This window comes from Nycticebus coucang, chromosome 1 (assembly GCF_027406575.1).
Source record: "Nycticebus coucang isolate mNycCou1 chromosome 1, mNycCou1.pri, whole genome shotgun sequence".
Classification (NCBI taxonomy): domain Eukaryota; kingdom Metazoa; phylum Chordata; class Mammalia; order Primates; family Lorisidae; genus Nycticebus; species Nycticebus coucang.
In genome coordinates, this window is record NC_069780.1 from 138,009,002 (window position 1) to 138,028,787 (window position 19,786).

Below are 19,786 nucleotides of genomic sequence, written 5' to 3' on the forward strand. Positions count from 1 at the left end.
GGTGGCGGGTTCAAACCCAGCCCCGGCCAAACTGCAACAAAAAAATAGCTGGGTGCTGTGGCGGGCGCCTGTAGTCCCAGCTACTCGGGAGGCTGAGGCAAGAGAATCGCTTAAGCCCAGGAGCTGGAGGTTGCTGTGAGCTGTGTGATGCCACGGCACTCTACTGAGGGCCATAAAGTGAGACTCTGTCTCTACCAAAAAAAAAAAAAAAACAAAAACATTAAAAAATAAATAAATAAATGTTAAAGTGAGACAGAAGAAAACGTGTAGGGAAGTATTTTTACTTCTGAATCTCACAACTTGTCAAAGTTGGCTGTTACAGGTTGACCTGCATCCCCTCAAAAAGACATGTTGAAGGCTGGGCATGGTGGCTCACACCTGCAATCCTAGCACTCTGGGAGGCTGAGGTGGGTAGATTGCCCGAGCTTAGGAGTTCAAGACAAGCCTGGGCAACAGTGAAACCCCATCTCTAAAAAATAGCTGGGCGTTGTGGTGGATACTTGTATTCCCAGTGACTTGGGAGGTTGAGGCAAGAGAAGTTTTTAAACCCAAGGTTGCTGTGAGCTAAGATGCCACAGCACTCTACCAAGGGTGACAAAGTGAGAATCTGTCTCAAGGAAAAAAAAAAAAAAAGAAATGTTGAAGGTTTGGCATGGTGGCTCACACCTGTAACCCCAGCACTTTGGGAGGCTGAGGCAGGATCACTTGAACACATGAGTTTGAGGGTGCTATGAGCTATGATGATATCATTTCAGGCTAGCCTGGGCAACAGAGGGAAAACTTGTCTCAAAAAGAGAAAAGAGGGGCAGGGCATGGTGGCTCATACTTATAATCCTAGCACTCTGGGAGGCCGAGGTGGGTGGACTGCCTGAGCTTACAGGTTTGAGATAAGTCTGAGCAAAAGCGAGACTTTGCCTCTAAAAAACAAAATAGCCCAGTGTTGTGGTACGTGCTTGTAGTCCCAGCTACTTGGGAGGATGAGGCAAGAGAATCACTTGAGCCTAAGAGTTTGAGGTTGCTGTGAGCTATGATGCCATAGTACTCTACTGAGGGCAACAAAGCTGGACATTGTAGTGGGCGCCTGTAGTCCCAACTATTTGGGAGGCTGAGGCAAGAGAATCACTTAAGCCCAAGAGTCTGAGGTTGCTGTGGGCAGTGATGCCACAGCACTCTACCAAGGGCAACATAGTGAGACTCTGTCTCAAAAAAAAACAAACAAAAAAGAAACACAGGGAGAAGGTCATGTACAGATGGAGGATAGGAGAGATGAATCTGTAAGGCCAGGAATATAAGATTACCAACAAACAAGCAGGAGCTAAAGAGGTAAGGAAGGGTTCCCCTACAGGTTTTAGAGGGTGTATAGTCCTGCTCATACCTTGATTTCAGCCTGCAGATCTGTGAGATAAGAAATTTCTGTTGTTTTATGCCACTCAATTTGCAGTATTGTGTTATGGTAGTCCTGGGAAACCAACTGGCCTTGACTTTGAACCCTTGCAAATAATGGGGGAAGGGAAACAGTGAGTCACCCGAACATCATGACCTACGGGTTTTCAATAACTTTCCAGTTTATTTTCTGATAAGTGAGAATATTTTTAAGAACATGCCCAGTGAACACAGGAATGTGAAGAAAGCAAACAATAAAGGACATGCGGAAAACAACAGGCAGTTGAAATTTTAATACAACTGGGAATTGACTTAAAAATTAAAAAAAATCAGGGTCACAGCACTGGTTTGCATAAATTAGTATTTACAATTGTAGTAAAACGAAGTTTCACAAAGTTAAATTCCCTTAACACTTCATGTCAACATCAATCCAATTCTTTACAGTCTACCCAATGGTAATATTTTACTTTTTTTAAAAAGCATTGGTGCTCTTCTTAAGTGAAAAGTTAACATAGGGCCCAGTATATAAAACAGGAAGTAAAGTTGTTCCAATTGAGAGAGGCTCCTATAAAGGGTCTCACACTTCTGTAGACCCCACCTCTTCAGACACAGTGCAGTCCTACTATGTACAGTCTGAGAACCATGGAATTCAAATATTACCAATATGCACTAATAAAGTTTTCATCGACACAGAAAAACTAGGAAGTTCATTCAGTGACCAACACTTTCCAAGCATCAGCTTTTCTTTTTTTTTTTGCAGTTTTTGGCTGGGGCTGGGTTTGAACCGCCACCTCCAGCATATGGAGCCGGTGCCCTACGGCGTAGCCACAGGCGCCGCCCCGCTTCAGCTTTTCCAAATGCTTTTCTTTCTGGCTTATTCTTCAAAAAACTCTCTGAATGTTGTTTGAATGGCGACTATCATAGGCAGAAACTGTAATCCTACACCTGGGAAATGATCTACAAGATAGATGCTGCTGAATAAAATCCAATGATGATTTTTTTTAGGAAGTCTTTTGTTCATACTAACAAAAATAAAAGAGCACCAGGTCCTGTTCTGGTGCTTTACAAAAATATTAACTCATTTAATCCTCATAACAACCTTATGAGGTAGGTCTTATTATTAGCCCCATTTTACAGAGGGGAAACAGGCACAGAGAGATTGAGCAACTTGCCCAAGACCCCAGAGCTTGAAAATGTTAATGTGGGCTTCATATCAGAGCAAGTCTGTACTAAAAAAAATATACATGGGCTTCAATGCCTTTTTTCAAGGGAAGAAATGACACCTTTGCAAAGGTGTCACCAATTTTCCCTTAGAAATAATCCTTTAAAAACCCCTTAGGAATTTCTCTTAGGAAGAAAAATTTGTTCTAGAAAAGTCCTAGGAACCTGCCTGAGTAAAAATGGAAAAAGCAAGGCTGGGTACGGTGGTTCATGCTTGTAATTCTAGCACCCTGGGAGACCAAGGTGGGTGGACTGCCTGAGCTCAGGAGTTCGAAATTAGCCTGAGCAAGAGCAAGATCCCATCTCTACTAAAAATAGAAAAATTATCCAGGTATGTCAGGCACCTGTATTCTCAGCTACTTGGGAGGCTGAGGCAGGAGGATCTCTTGAGTTACTGTAAGTTATAATGATTGCATGGTACTCTAGCCTGGGCAACAGAGTGACACTCTGTCCTCCCCCCCCTCCCCCCACACACAAAGGGTGGAGGGGGAAGCAGCACCAGAATTGATAGTCTGTTTGCTCATCCCCCTGCAAGGAGATGATCTCTAAAATGACAGCACATTTGAACGAGATAGTTAAATATGAAATTGTATACAAAGTATTTCTTCTATTCTTGGTAAAATGTTCTTAGTAAATGTGAATTTGTTTTGAAATGTTTGAGTGAAATCATATTTTTTAACAATGCATCCTGGTTAAAATAACTAGAAGCATTTGCTCTTCTACCATAGGGACTAGCATAAAAATGCAGTAAGTAAATAGGAAATTCATAAAACATGGTTTCAAATAAGGTTTAAGAATAACCTTGTATATCCCAATTCATTACTTTATCATATTCTTGAATTCTTTGCTTTATGTGAGAAAGTTTATTCTTCAGATAGTCACAGCGTTCTTTTTTTTCCAGAAATGTAGGATCCTGTAAAAGAAACATAACTATTATGTCAGTTTCTGGCTTTTATAGATAAGAACACAGAAACAGATACTGTCACTCAGAAAATGACCATACATTGCATAATTATTTATAGCAGATCTGAAAAATCTCTCTAGTCCGGAATAATAGTTAAGCTCTCTATATTTTTAAAATTTTATTTATTTATTTAATTTTTTATTTTGTTTTTTGAGACAGAGCCTCAAACCATCACCCTGGGTAGAGCACCGTGGCATCACAGCTCACAGCAACATCCAACTCCTGGGCTTAAACGACTCTCCTGCCTCTGCCTCCCAAGTAGCTGGGACCATAGGTACCTGCCACAATGCCCGGCCATTTTTTTTTTTTTTTTTTTTTTTTGGTTGCAGACACCATTGCCGTTTTGGCTGGCCGGGCTGGACTCGAACCCCCCAGCTCAGGTGCACGTGGCTGGTGCCCCAGCAGCCTGAGCCACAGGCACCAAGCCTATTTATTTAGAGACAGTCTCAGACACTCTGTTGCCCTGGATCGAGTACCATAGCATGTGTCATCATAGCTCACAGCCACTCAGTCTCTTGGGCTCAAGTAATCCTCTTGCCTCAGCCTCTTGTATAGCTGAGAATACAAATGCCTGCCACTATGCCTGGCTAGTTTTTCCTGTTTTTTTTTTTTTTTTTAATTTCAGTAGAGACGGGGTCTCACTCTTCTTCAGGCTAGTCTCGAATACTGGAACTCAAGCAATCCACTTGCCTTGGCCTCCTAGAGTGCTAGGATTATACGTATGAGCCACTGTGCCAGGCCTCTACATTTTTTAGTGAACTTAATTTTTCAGAGCGGTTTTAGGTTCACAGCAAAATTGAGTAAGAAGTAGAAACAACTGAAGCACCTTTAACATTTAAAGTACAAAAAAGAAATAATGGGCGGTGTCTGTGGCTCAGTGGGTAGGGCGCCTGCCCCATATACCGAGGGTGGCAGGTTTGAACCCAGCCCCGGCCAAACTGCAACCAAAAAATAGCCAGGCATTGTGGCGGGCGCCTGTAGTCTGAGCTACTCAGGAGGCTGAGGCAAGAGAATAGTTTAAAAGCCCAGCAGTTGGAGGTTGTTGTGAGCTATGATGCCACAGCACTCTACTGAGGGCGATAAAGTGAGACTCTGTCTCTTAAAAAAAAAAAAAGTAGGGCGGCGTCTGTGGCTCAAGGAGTAGGGTGCCGGTCCCATATGCCGGAGGTGGCGGGTTCAAACCTAGCCCCGGCCAAAAACCACACACACACACAAAAAAAGTAATAATGGGGGCAGCGCCCATAGCTCAGTGGATGAGATGCCGACCACATGCATTGAGGCTGGAGGTTTGAACCCGGCCGAGCCAGCTAAAACAACAATGACAACTGCAACAATAACAATAAAAAAACATAGCCAGGTATTGCTGCAGCAACTGTAGTCCCAGCTACTTGGGAGGCTGAGGCAAGAGAATCACCTAAGCCCAAGAGTATGAGGTTGCTGTGACGCCATGGCACTCTACCAAGGATGACACAGTGAGACTTTGTCTCATAAAAAAAAAAAAGAAAGTCGGGCAGCGCCTGTGGCTCAGTGACTAGGGCGCTGACCCCATATGCCGAGGGTGGCGGGTTCAAACCCAGCCCCGGCCAAACTGCAACAGTAAAAAAAAAAAATAGCCGGGCGAAGTGGCGGGCGCCTGTAGTCCCAGCTGCTCGGGAGGCGGAGGCAAGAGAATTGCGTAAGCCCAAGAGTTAGAGGTTGCTGTGAGCCGTGTGACGCCATGGCACTCTACCCGAGGGTGGTACAATGAGACTCTGTCTCTACCAAAAAAAAAAAAAAGTCATAATGGCCAGGCACAGTGACTTGCACCTGTAATCCTAGCACTTTGGGAGGTTGAAGTGCGAGGATCACTTGAGGCCAGGAGTTTGAGACCAGCCTGGGCAACATAGCAAGACCCTATCACTACAAAAAATTTTAAAAATAATTAGGCAGGCATGGCGATGTGTACCTGTAGTCATTGTTAGTTGGTAAGCTGAGCCAGGAGGATTGGTTGAGCCCTGGAATTTGAGATTATAGTGAACTATAATCGTATCACTACACCCCATCCTAAATGACAGAATGAGACTCTACCTTTAAAAAAAAAAAAAGAAAAAGAAAAGGGTAGTGCCCGTGGCTCAAGGAGTAGGGCACCAGCCCCATATACTGGAGGTGGTGGATCCAAACCCAGCCCTGGCTAAAAACTGCAGGAAAAAAAAAAAGGAAAAAGAAAAAGGAAATAATAAGTATAGAAAAGATTAATAAAAGGTCTCTCCAGCACCTACTGATTTTATTTTTTATAGATGAAGGAATCACTATGTTGCTCAGCCTAGTCTCAAATTCCTGGGCTCTTCCCATCTTAGTTTCCCAAGTACCACCACCATGCCTGGCTTTATTGTGAGATTAAGTTAAGAATAGTGTTAGAAAGGTATAAAATAAATTCATCTTTTTGGAGGAAATGTGGGTGACAAGTTCCAGATCAATACTCATTTTTCTAGGTTACTAAATCAGGACAGCAGAATATTTTAGGAAGAGATGATAAGAAATAGCATCAGAAAGCATTCATTTTCCCTTAAAAGTAATATCTTTTTCAGAGGCTAGGCATGTAGCTAGGCATTTTGTCGGGCACCTATAGTCCCAGCTACTTGGGAGGCTGAGGGAAGAGAATCGCCTAAGCCCAGGAGTTGGAGGTTGCTGTGAGCTGTGACACCACAGCATTCTACAGAGGGCAATAAAGTAAGACTCTGTCTCTAAAAAAAAAAAAAAAAGAGGTTAGGCATGCACTTCAACCTCCCAAAGTGCTAGGATTACAGGTGCAAGTCACTGTGCCTGTTATCCCAGCACTCTGGGAGGCTGAGGCAGGTAGAATGCCTGAGCTCAGGAGTTTAAGACCAGGCTGAGCAAAGTTAGACTCCATCTCTACAGATAGAAAAATTAGCCGGGCCTTGTGGCCAGTACCTGTAGTCTCAGCTACTTGGGAGGCTGAAACAAGAGGATCACTTGAGCCCAAAAGTTTGAAGTTGCTGTGAGCTAAGATGCCATAGCACTCTACCCAGGGCATAGACTGAGACTCTATCTCAAAAAAAAAAAAAAAAAAAAAAGTAGCATCTTATGAAATACAAAGAAACCCAAAACGCAAAAAACCCTTTAGCTCGGCTCAGCGCCTGTGGCTCAAGCAGCTAAGGCACCAGCCACATACACCTGAGCTGGTGGGTTCAAATCCAGCCCAAGCCCGCCAAACAACAGTGATGGCTGCAAGCAAAAAATAGCGGGGCGTGGGCGGCGCCTGTGGCTCAGTGAGCAGGGCGCCAGCCCCATATGCTGAGGGTGGCGGGTTCAAACCCGGCCCCGGCCAAACTGCAACCAAAAAATAGCCGGGCGTTGTGGCGGGCGCCTGTAGTCCCAGCTGCTCGGGAGGCTGAGGCAAGAGAATCGCATAAGCCCAAGAGATAGAGGTTGCTGTGAGCCGTGTGACGCCACGGCACTCTACCCGAGGGCGGTACAGTGAGACTCTGTCTCTACAAAAAAAAAAAAAAAAAAAAATAGCGGGGCGTTGTGGCGGGCACCTGTAGTCCCAGCTACTTGGGAGGCAGAGGCAGGAGAATTGCTTGAGCCCAGGAGTTGGAGGTTGCTGTGAGCTTTGATGCCACGGCATTCTACCCAGGGCAATAGCTTGAGGCTCTGTCTCAAAAAAAAAACAAACCCTTTAGCTAAGAGAATCTAAAGTCTGTCAATTATGACACAAGTACTGGATAAGAACATACTTCGAAAAAGAAAATTGTTTTACTTACGTTCTTTTTTTTCTTAAATTCTTCATGGATTCTTGAAATTCTCTCATGTTCCTAAAAATAATATTTTGTATACTTGAGTTGAAATATTTGCTTCAGATCGTATATGAAACCAGCACATTGTACCCCTTGATTGCACTAATGTACACAGCTATGATTTAACAATAAATAAAAAATAAAAATAAAAATAAAAGAAATATTTGCATTTACTCAAATCGTGTCTCAAAAAACACTAGGAATTGGGCGGCGCCTGTGGCTCAGTGAGTAGGGCGCCGGCCCCATATGCCGAGGGTGGCGGGTTCAAACCCAGCCCCGGCCAAACTGCAACAAAAAAATAGCCGGGTGCTGTGGCGGGCGCCTGTAGTCCCAGCTACTCGGGAGGCTGAGGCAAGAGAATAGCTTAAGCCCAGGAGCTGGAGGTTGCTGTGAGCTGTGTGAGGCCATGGCACTCTACCAAGGGGCATAAAGTGAGACTCTGTCTCTACAAAAAAAAAAAAAAAAAAACACTAGGAATTGGTACAAAAACAATTTTTGTCTATGACAATAATAAAAATATTCACACAAAAAAATTCAGTTCACTAGACAAATATTTGAAGGCTAACAATCTGCCAGGCACTGGGATGCAGAAGTGAACAAAGAGAAAGGTGCCCACCTGTAAGACTTCAGACCTGAGTCCCAGTGTCATGGCCTGCCAGCCATGTGATCCTAGGAAAGCTATTTTTCCTTCCTAAGGCTCAATTTTCTTGCTGGTAAAATGAAATAATAACTATAACCACCTTAAAGTGTTGTTCCTTTTTGGTAAAATGGAAGTACTAACCATAATGACCTCAAAGCATTATGAGAAGTTTCACTTATGAAGTGCTTAGCACTTACAGCACAACATTAGCTATTGTTATTATCATTCTCATCCCTTTAGAACATTCTTTTTCAAGTTATTTTAGGTGTTGAGATTAAGTGGTTGAGACTATTCAACTTTTTTTTTTTTTGAGACAGAGTCTCACTATGTCACCCTTGGTAGAGTGCTGTAGCATCACAGCTCACAGCAACCTCAGACTCTTGGGCTTAAGGGATTCTCTTGCCTCAGCCTCCCAAGTAGCTGGGACTACAGCAGCCCGCCACAATGCCTGGCTATTTTTTTGTTGTAGTTGCCATTGTTGTTTGGCAGACCATGGGCAGGTTCGAATCTGCTAGCCCCAGTGTATGTGGCCAGCGCCCTAACTACTGGAGCAACTAGTGCTAAGACGAGACTATTCAGCTTTTGAAAACAGCTAATATAAGGTTCCCTCTTCCTTATTCTAAGTTTTATAATAAATATGAACTTTATTTTTTTGCAGTTTTTGGCTGGGGCCGGGTTTGAACCTGCCACCTCCAGTGCATGGGGCCAGCGCCCTACTCCTGGAGCCACAGGCACCGCCCAATAAATATGAACTTTCTATAGAGTTGAACAATCTATAGAACAGATTACGAAAGCAATGCCCTCATTTATATTGTAAACCTATGCCTAGAGACTGCTGGACACTGCAAACCTAATAAATAAAAAATAAAATGCAGGGGCAGTGCCTGTGGCTCAAAGGAGTAAGGCGCTGGCCCTATATGCCAGAGGTGGCGGGTTCAAACCCAGCCCCGGCCATAAACTGCAAAAAAAATATAAAAATAAAGAAATTAAAAATTAAAAATAAAATGCAAGCCAGGTGCAGTGGCTCACGCCTGTAATCCCAGCACTTGAGAGGCTGAGGTGGGTGGATTGCCTGAGCTCATGAGTTCGGGACCAACCTGAGCAAGAATAAGACCCTCATCTCTAAAAAAATAGCCAGGTGCTGTGGCGGGCATCTGTAGTCCCAGCTACCTGGGAGGCTGAGGCAAGAGAATCACTTGAACCCAAGAGTTTGAGATTGCTGTAACGTAAGATGCCATGGCACTCTACCAAGGGTGACCAAGTGAGACTGTCTCAAAAAATAAAATAATCATAGATATATCTAAAAAAACAATAAATTTAAAAAAATGCAATCATTTATAGTTCTAAAACCTTCCCCTAAGAACATTTTCTATTATTTACCAACATCTTTACCCAATACATTTTAATTCTTCAGTATCTCTAACATACTAAGATTATGAGCATAGTTTGTGTTTTGACTGCTTGCCAGTAGGGAAGACGAACCCGGTCTTGGTGAGTCAGTAGTAATCCATAATTACAGAACCTCGACCAGGACTAAACTAGCTTCTGGGGCTGCGGGGTCTATGCTGGAGACAAAGGCAGAGAAAAGAGCTTTAAATTCCATCTGAGAGTTTGTTCTAGAAACTGAATTTATGGGGCATGAGGGCCAGAGGGATCATTTGAGGCAATATTCCTATTTTATGGGGTCAGAAAAGTCATGAGGCCGTATTATTTTTCTAGGGTATATGAGAAGGTTTGTGAGAGAACCTATGCCTCCAAACAGGCCCAAGGGGCTTTGAAATGCCTAAATGCTTCCCTGGGGGCCTGGGGAAAATGCCTGCCCAGGGCAAAGCTCAGCCTGCCGCTGATGAGGAGTTAATAGTTCTACTTTAGATAGGGATTGCAGGAGACACCAATAATAACTAGGAGCCTGACATTTTGATTACTTACTTGCTACGTCATGTTAAAAATTAGAGGTAATAACTGTTGTTGATCCTGTGTGAAAACATCTGGAGAAACCTCAGTCTCTCAGCCCATACTGTAATCAGGACTCTCTCCTGCAGACCTAAATGCGGTGGCCCCTGCCCACTCACACAGAACACACAAACCTCTGGGCTGCAGCTCAAAGACCACGCGTCACAATCAGGGTTTTCAGCATCATTTCTCTCAAGGAGTCTTCTCTTCCCAATCTGTGCTGATCCAGATGCAATGGGGCTGCTTGTTCCTCCCTCCGTTCCTCTGAGGCCTGCACCCCTCTTGGACCTTAGATCTTCCTTGTTTTCCACACAGTACTATCTGACGCTCAACCTTCAGTATTTGCTGGATTTCTTCTGCCTCCCTGTTCTGGCTTCTCTTAGCCAACATCATTCCATAGCTCCAGGATTAGGAAAATGTCACTAAGGTCCATATTTGACTCAGAAAGCTCATAATTTTAAGTGATTTAATGTAAATTTAAAAATCTGTGGTCAAGCCGGTACAGTGGCTCATGCCTGTAATCCCACCACTCTGGGAGGTCAAAGCAGGTGGACTGCTTGAGCTCAGGAGTTCGAGACCAGCCCCCCGAGCAAAACCCGTGTCTACTAAAAATAGAAAAATGACAGGAAAGAAGTATGGAGAATCTTCAAAGAACTCAAATTAGACCTCCCATTTGATTCTGCAATCCCATTATTAGGCCTGTCTACCCAGAAGAAACGAAATCATTTTATCATAAAGACATTTGCATAAGGCCAGGTGAGGTGGCTCACGCCTGTAATCCTAGCACTCTGGAAGGCTGAGGCAGGTGGATTGCTTGAGCTTACAGGTTGGAGACCAGCCTGATCAAGAGTGAGACCCCATCTCTAAAAAAAATACAGCCAGGTGTTGTGGCAGGTCCCTGTAGTCCCAGCTACTTGGGAGGCTGAGGCAAGAGAATTGCTTAAACCCAGGAATTTGAGGTTGCTGTGAGCTATAAAGCCACAGTACTCTACGAAGGGTGACAAAGTGAGACTCTGTCTCAAAAAAAAAAAAAAATTAAACAGCCACTGGTTATAAGGTATCCCTATTTCAGAGATTAAAAGAAAATGTGGGGGAAAAAAATAACTGCAGAAAGAGCTTAAGTCCCATGTGACTACCATCTCCACTCCTGGTTTTCTTCTATTAATCCGCAGCTTCCTATCTGCTCTCCACCTTATCCACCGTGCTCTCTGCCCTGTGAGCCTGGAGTGCTAACTGCTTGGCTCTGGCTGGGCAAGGGAAGGCACTGTCCCCAGTGCCACTGCCACTGTCCCTTTCATCCAGCCTTCCCTCTGTGTGAGTAAAACCTCCTCGAATTATCCTGAGTGTGCCGTCTATCTCCTGGTACTCTGACTGACCTAGTATGTATCTTAGGCAAAGTTATGTTTTACTTAAATAAGAAAATAAATATGGTTTGATAACTGAAGACACAAGATATTAAGTTATATGACTTGAATCTTAATTGTGATGAGTACTCTGAAGATCTCAAATGCATTCCTAGACACAGACAGCTGATGTCAATAGTTATGAATTTTAAACAAAGTGAGATTTTGTCCCTCCTCTAAATTTCAGCGCTCCTCCTAGGCTGTGGCAGACACTGACCTGTCGGTTTTCTGAATGACGTGGCAATCTGCTCATCACTGCATCCAGGTCATCAAACTTCCTTAGGACAGCCTGAACTTCTGCAGACAGCTCTTTGTACTCTGCAAACTGGTCTTGGAACACTGCTTTATAGCGTTCTCGCTCATCGTTTGTCTGAATCACAGGGTATTTTCTAAAGGAATAACAGAAACCGAGGTTTTAATTTTTTCACCAAAACAAGCTAAATAGTAAATCAGCTTAGCTTGTTCCTCACTAACCACATTGTACCTTCGATTCAATATGTTACTTCTCGGATAACAAACAACTGTTCACGTCATGATTTGAAGCACAGAGGATTAACTTGGGGACCAACAGGAAAAAAGAAAGGACTGACAGGACCTCTCAACTTCTACCTTGAGGAAGCATTCTGACCGATACTCACGCCACATAGTCAGGCATCACGATAGGTTTTGGAATGTGGCCTGGGGGGATGTGTCCACTCAGTAGTTCAGGTTTCATTTTTGTTGTTCTCAATTCTTTGAAATTAACTTCTGAGTCCCTTTGTCTGACACCATTGGTGGCCATTTCACACTGAAGTTAGGGAGAAAAGAGGATTTATTTAAAAATAGAGGTAGGAAAAATACCCCTGAATTTACGCTTAGAAGAAAATGGGGAGACAGGAGGAAGAAAAGGGGAAATAGTAAATAACATTTTACTTCAGAATTACATGTTTTATAGTCACAATGTTGCTCTGAATGTTTTATTTATTTATTAATTTTGAGACAGAGTCTCACTATGGCGCCCTCAGCAGAGTGCCATGGCATCACAGCTCACAGCATCCTCAACTCTTGGGCTTAAGTGATTTCCTTGCCTCAGCCTCCCAAATAGCTGGGACTACAGGTACCTGCCACAACACTTGGCTATTTTTTGTGTTCCTGCTGTCGTTGTTTTTTAGCTGGCCCAGGGCAGGTTCAAACCTGTCAGCCCCAGTGTATGTGGGTGCTGCCTGATTTTTTTTTTTTTTTTTAAGAGACAGAGTCTCACTTTGTCACCCTTGGTAGAGTGCAGTGGCATCACAGCTCACAGCAACCTCCAACTCTTGGGCTTAGGCGAGTAGCTGGGACTACAGGCACCTGCCACAACACCCAGCTATTTTTTTGTTGTAGTTTGGCCAGGGCCAGGTTTGAACCCTCCACCCTCGGTATATGGGGCCAGTGCCCTACTGACTGAGCCACAGGCGCCGCCCCTGAGTGTTTTTTTAATAGCTAAACGGAACCACATTTGAGACATGGGAGTTTATAACAGGTAAAATACACTTCAACCTTGAGTATTTATGTGTCAAAGGTGAACGATGCAATGCCGAATATGGGGTATTTACTTAGTTAAAATTTACACACCATTAACTATAAAAAAAAAAAAACCCTGTAATTCAAAATAAGAAATTCAGAGACAAAAAAGAACAAATCTACTTAAATGGAAAGAGAAAAAAAATGGGCTCGACACCTGTAGCTCAGCAGCTAGGGCACCAGCCACATATACCAGAGTTGGTGAGTTTAAATCCAGCCTGGGCCGGCCAAACAACGACAACTACAACCAAAAAAAATAGCAGAAGAAAAAAAATAGTGGGCATTGTGGAGGGTGCCTATAGTCCCAGCTACTTGGGAGGCTGAGGCAAGAGAATCACTTGAGCCCAAGAGTTGGAGGTTGCTGTAAGCTGTGACGCCACAGCTCTCTACCAAGGGCAACAGAGTGAGACTCTGTCAAAAGAAGAAAAAAATGATATTGGAAAGTTGAATCAGTTGTAAGTTGCCACTGTAGCAGGTCAGAAAGGGAAACAAGCTATATTGTTTTCATTATCTGAAAGGGGAAGCAAGCAAATTCATTTGAGGAAAGAAATCCTTCCTGATTGTCAATTTTTTTTTTTTTTGAGACAGAGCCTCAAGCTGTCACACTGAGTAGAGTGCCATAGCATGATAGCTCACAGCAACCTCCAATTCCTGGGCTTAAACGATTCTCTTGCCTCAGCCTCCCAAGTACCTCCCAAGGGACTATAGGCGCCTGCCACAACAGCTGGCTATTTTTTGGTTGTAGTTGTCATTGTTGTTTGGCAGGCCCAGGCTGGATTCGAACTCGCCAGCTCTGGTGTATGTGGCTGGTCCCTTAGCCACTTGAGCTATAGGCGCCGAGCCAATTATTAATATTTTTAAATGCAAGGAGGATGTTGATGGGACCACAGAGGAAAGGCAGTAGATATCTTTAACTGGCCCAAATGATCCTAACCTGTGATTTCCTGAAAAGGGTTATGAGAATCCTGGATGTAGATGCTGGTTTCAGTCACCCTGGTTCCTAAACTACAGAGCTCAGAGAGGCCTTTTTAGTAAAAAAAAAATGTGTTCAAAAGTGGGAAACAGGCTGCTTCAAGGGCTCATGCCTGTAATCCCAGGACTTTGGGAGACCAAGGCAGAAGGATTTCATGAGCCTAGAAGTTTAAGACTGGGCAACACAGTGAGATTCCATCTCTACGAAAAATTTAAAAATTAGCTGGGTGTGGTAGGGCACACCTGTAGTCCCAGTTTCTTGGGATGCTGAGGCAGGAGGATTGTGTGTGTCTGGGAGTTAAAGGTTGCAGTGAACTTTGCACCACCGTATTCCATTCTGGGCCACAGAGTAAGACCCAAGACCCTACCTTTTTTTTTTTTTTTTGAGACAGTGTCTCACTTTGTTGCCCTTGGGAGAGTGCTATGGCGTCATAGCTCACAGCAACCTCAAACTCTTGGGCTCAAGCGATCCTCTTGCCTCAGCCTCTTGAGTAGCTGGGACTGCAGGCTCCCACCACAATGCCCAGCTATTTTTAGAGACAGGGTCTTGCTCTGGCTCAGGCTGTGCCAGAATTTGTTAGCTCAGTTCAATTCACCCGCCTTGGCCTCCCAGGGTGCTGGGATTACAGTCGTGAGCCACCTTGCCTGGCCTCTAAGACCCTATCTAACAAAAAAAAAAAAAAAAAGAAAAAAAAAAAGCTGAGGCAAGAGAATCACTTAAGCCCAAGAGTTTGCGGTTGCTGTGAGTTGTGATGCCACAGCACTCTACCCAAGGTGACAGCTTTTTCTTCTACTCAAAAAAAAAAAAGAAAAATATATGCCAGGTGCAGTGCTCAAGACTATAATCCCAGTACTGTGGGAGGCCGAGGCAGGTGGATTGCCTGAATTCCAGACCAGCCTGAGCCAGAGTGAGACCCCTTCTCTAAAAATAGCCAGGTGGGTGCCTATAGTCCCAGCTACTTGGGAAGCTGAGGCAAGAGAATCGCTTAAGCCCAAGAGTTTAAGGTTGCCATGAGCTATGATGCCATGACACTGTACTGAGGGTGACAAAGTGAGACTCTGCCTCAAAAAAAAAAAAAAAAAAAAGAGGGTGGCGCCTGTGGCTCAGTGAGTAGGGCTCCGGTCCCATATGCCGAGGGTGGCGGGTTCAAGCCCAGCCCTGGCCAAACTGCAACAAGAACAAAAAATAAATAAATAAAATCTATAGGTTTAAAAAAAAAAAAGAGAGAGAGAAAAACCAGATGACACGAAAGACCCAGAGAAATCATCAGAGAACAGGCTTTAAGAGCTAAAAGAGGGTTACAACTTGGATGGATCTGGAGAACACCCTCCTCAGGGAAGTATCACAGGAATGGAAAGACAGGTATCACGTGTACTCAGTACTAATTTGAAACTTGTAGATTCACAGCAACGTGCTCACGTGAGAGAAAAACTCAACTGAACCCAAGAAGGAGGAGGTGGTGGGTTCCTTTTTAGTGGGAACAATGTTTGGCATACGTCCTGTGTGAGAGACATGGGTGCACTTTAAACTTTGCCTTACAAATGCAAGCAATGTGGCCTAATTGTATGTACTCTCATATTGATCAGAAATTAAAAAAAAAAAAAAAAAAAGCTAAAACAGGGCCAAGCATGGTGGCTCACGTCTGTAATAGTTGAGGTGGGAGGACTGATTGAGCTTGTGAGTTTGAGACCAGCCTGAGCAAGAGCTAGACTTTGTCTTTACTAAAGGTAGAAAAATGTTCTGGGCATAGTGCTGCATGCCTACGGCCCCAGCTACTGAAGAGGCTGAGCCATGAGGATCACTTGGGCTGTAGGAGTTTAAGGTTGCAGTAAGTTATGGTGACACCACTGCACTCTAGGCTGATAAAACTGTTTCAAAAAAAAAAAAAAAGGAGCTAAAATAGCAGACAGAAGGGAAGACCCAGCAGAATCCACTCTAGAATTGGTAGCCAGAGATTGATGCTCTTTGGGGCTGGGAAAAGACTATTCAGATCTCCACTGGACAGTGCCTGGCAGTTGGTGAGGTTGGTGGATGACAGAAGATGGGTTTCTATTTTATAAAGAAGTAAGGTTCAGAGAAATCAAGTAAATTCTCCAAGGTCACATAGCTATTTAGTGGAAAAGCCATGATTAGAACCCTGAACTATTGGTTTATTTGTTTGCTTCTTGAGACAGAGCCTCATGTTGTGCCCTGGGTAGAGTGGCATCATTGGCATCATTGCTCATAGCAACCTTAAACTCCCAAGTAGCTGGGACTATAGGCGCTGGCCACGATGCTCAGCTGGTTTTTCTATTTTTAGTAGAGAGACAGGTCTCACTCTTGCTCAGGCTGGTTCTGGTTTTGAACTCCTGAGCTCAGCAGATCCACTCCCCTGGGCCTCCCAGAGTGCTAGGATTATAGGCGTGAGCCACTGCACCCAGCCAGAAACCTGAATTATGTGGTTCAGTGCTACTTACATGTATGTATACTGTTCACATCCTAAAGTTCCCCGAAGTTCTAGAAGCACAGTAGACATGAGTTTGTTATGGAGAAGGCAGGCAATGCCACCGTGCTGGGGGAAAGTAAGATCGTGATTGGGAACATGATTCCTCTTGGAGCAGTAACTGTCATCCCTTCTGACCACTTCAGCCTTCAAAAAATGCTTGCTGAACTACATGGAGAGTGGCTTGGGAGGACCCCTACTTCATTGCAAACAAAAGATGAAACAAGATTTAAAAACCTTGCTCTTTATCTTGCTGGGCAGCTTATAAAATTCTGTTTCCTGATTTCCCTTCTCTGAGACTGGCTTTGAAGTTTAACTTAACATTAGCTCATTCTAAAAACCACAGGCTCTCAACTCACCCAACCGCACACCCCTCAGATTGGATTAGACATGGAGGCTGCTGACAGGCTGTAGGGGAAGGTTCTGAAAAGGAAAAGCTCCCCAACCACGGTTCTAGTCTAGGCTGAAGGAAAACCAGACCACCTAGATGTAGAAAGCATGCTTCCTGGCTTGGGTCCCGAAGTAGGAAAAATGCAAGTGAGGGACAAAAATACCCTGAGGAGATGAGATTAATCCAGGATAGTTTAGGGAACTCATTCGTTCATTCAGAGATAGCATGTTGCTCTGTGCACTGCCATCATGCCCAGCTAATTCTTAAAATTTTTTGTAAAGACAGGTTCTTGCTATGTTGGTGAGCTGGTCTGGAAATCCTCAAGTGATTCTACTGCCTTGGCCTCCCCAAGTGCTTGGTTTTAGGCGTGAGGCACTGCAGCTGGCTGGGAACGCATTTTGAAGTTAGTATTTATCCTGCTGTCTTCTCTGCTGGCTAAGATGCCATTTCTTCATCTTAATGAATTCCTATATATTTAATCTTAAACATCAATAATGGCATTAAGCATTAGGAGGAACTTTCTTGGCTTGAATAAATGGACTTCTATTTCATGACCTCTCTCTTTAGCTTCTGAATATTTAACAACCCACTTCTCATGTGGCGGAGGAAGCTGCTACGGAGCTTGCTGATCCTCCAGATCTCAGTCGCGGCACCAGCCATCGCTCTCAGATTTCCTGGTCAAAGTCATGAATTATACCAGGTAGTCACTTTGGGCAAAAAAGGCCATAATTAATTTTTTTTCCGGGGCCAGGGTGCAATGGTTCATACCTGTAATTCTAGCACTCTGAGAGACCGAGGCGGGTGGATTATTTGAGTTCAGAAATTTGAGACCAGCCTGAGCCAGAGCAAGACCTCATCTCTAAAAATAACTGAGTGTTGTGGAGGGCACTTGTAGTCCCAGCTACGAGGTTAGGCTGAGGCAACAAGATCACTTGAGCCCAAGAGTTGGAGGTTGCTGTGAGCTATGACACCACAGCACTCTACTGAAGGTAACAAAGTAACACTGTCTAAAAAAAAACAGGTAAAATTTTTTTTTAAAATTTAAAAAAATTTTTTTTTCCAGGTAAAATTTTTTTAAGCAAGACCTATTCCTTTTCCTTACTTGCCCTTCCCTAATTCTAATTCTAAAATCAACCTCTGGGGTGACGCCTCTGGCTCAGTGGGTAGGGCTCCAGCCCCATGTGCCAAGGGTGGCGGGTTCGAGCCTGGCCCCGGCCAAACTGCCACAAAAAAATAGCTGGGTGTTCTGGCAGGCGCCTGTAGTCCCAGCTACTCGGGAGGCTGAGGCAAGAGAATCGCCTAAGCCCAGGAGTTGGAGGTTGCTGTGAGCTGTGATGCCACAGCACTCTACCAAGGGTGATAAAGTGAGACTCTGTCTCGAAAATAAATAATAAATAAATGAATTAAATAAAGTATAGTCTAAAATCAACCTCTTACTGCCCTCAGTATTGTACTATTATTATTATTATTTTTTGGCCGGGGCTGGGTTTGAACCCGCCACCTCCAGCATATGGGACCGGCGCCCTACTCCTTGAGCCACAGGCGCCGCCCTATTATTATTATTATTATTTGTGTATGTGTGTGAGAGACAGGGTCTCACTCTGTGAGAGTGCCGTAGCATCACGGCTCACAGCCATCTCTAACTTTTGGGCCCAAGCAATCCTCTTGCCTCAGCCTCCACTGGGTAGGATGAGAATAGCTGGGACAACAGGTGCTCACCACAACACACAGCTGGTTTTCTATTTTTATTAGAGATGGTGGGTATGTGTGTGTCTTGCTCTTGCTCAGGCTGATCTCCAACTTCTGAGCTCAGGCAACTCACCTTGGCCTCCCAGAGTACTAGGATTGCAGGTATGAGCTATTGTGCCCAGCCTAAAAAGGAAGTTTTTTTCTTTTTTCTTTTTAGAGACAGTCTTACTTTGTTGTCCTTGTTAGAGTGCCGTGGCATCACACCTCACAGCAACCTCCAGCTCTTGGGCTTAGGCAATTATCTTGCCTCAGCCTCCTGAGTAGCTGGGACTACAGGGCCTGCCACAATGCCCAGCTATTTTTGTTGCAGTTTGGCCGGGGCTGGTTCAAACCCACCACCCTTGGTATATGGGGCCGGTGCCCTACCCACTGAGCCACAGGTGCCACCCCTGAAAAGGAAGTTTTTTTTTTTTTTTTTTAGTTTTGGCCAAGGCTGGGTTTGAACCCACCACCTCTGACATATAGGGCTGGCGCTCTACTCTTTGAGCCACAAGGGCCGCCCTGAAAAGGAAGTTTTAAAAAACCAGAGTATGTCCGAACTATTTCATTTGCTCTCATTTTTGTCTTTTTTTTTTTGGCCGGGGCTGGGTTTGAACCCACCACCTCCGGCATATGGGACCAGCGCCCTACTCCTTGAGCCACAGGCGCCGCCTTCATTTGCTCTCATTTTAAAAAATTTTTATTGCCTTAACACTTTCATTCACATTTTTTGGATGAACCTCCCTGATCATCAGTTTAGAAACCTCTGCTGGGAAGAAATCTAAAACCAGACATAAGACAAAGAACTAAAACCTTGTTAGGTTTTTGATGGGAAGAACGTCTCTAGCCCTGAGACAGGCCAATCTTAAACCTGTGCTCTCAATTATAAAGGAAGGGGAGGGAAAGGGCCCAAAGTCCCAGATTTAATGTGACCTTTCTTTGCTTCTAGCAAAAACAAGTTTTGTCAGTAAATATCAGAAATGTTTACTGTGACAGAAAAGCAAGTAATTAACTAATAGGATAAGTAATGTTATGACTACAATTATTAAACTTTTCAAAATAAAGATGGGCTAAATGAATATCCTGTCAAGGTAGAAATAGTGAGAGCTAGGTGTATTTCAGTGTGCATCTAATTCTGGATTCCCTCCCTCTGAGTGTGATGTAATGGTGCACATGCAAGTGTGTGTCCCAACCCCAAAGTCAGACAATCACCTTTGGTGCTGGATGAGAATTTGGCTTTTCTAACTTGAAAAAGAAAACTACTTAGCACTTAGGGTTTTATCAGAATTTGTTGTTGTCTTTATGGGAT

At 44.0% G+C, this 19,786-nt stretch overlaps 1 protein-coding gene across 3 annotated transcripts in view; it reads right to left on the bottom strand.

The window, feature by feature from the left end:
- Nucleotides 1-1,549: 1,549 nt before the first annotated feature.
- MARVELD2 (MARVEL domain containing 2) overlaps nucleotides 1,550-19,786 on the bottom strand; it is a 35,489-nt gene continuing 17,252 nt past the window's right edge. For all 3 annotated transcript variants that reach the window (XM_053589335.1, XM_053589337.1, XM_053589332.1), the window contains 4 exons: nucleotides 12,000-12,148; nucleotides 11,579-11,750; nucleotides 7,333-7,383; nucleotides 1,550-3,517 (listed from right to left, as the gene is read on the bottom strand). In XM_053589335.1, the coding sequence (XP_053445310.1) occupies nucleotides 3,395-3,517; nucleotides 7,333-7,383; nucleotides 11,579-11,750; nucleotides 12,000-12,148 (495 nt within the window). In that variant the 3' untranslated portion in view covers nucleotides 1,550-3,394. The remainder of the gene's footprint in view (nucleotides 3,518-7,332; nucleotides 7,384-11,578; nucleotides 11,751-11,999; nucleotides 12,149-19,786) is intronic.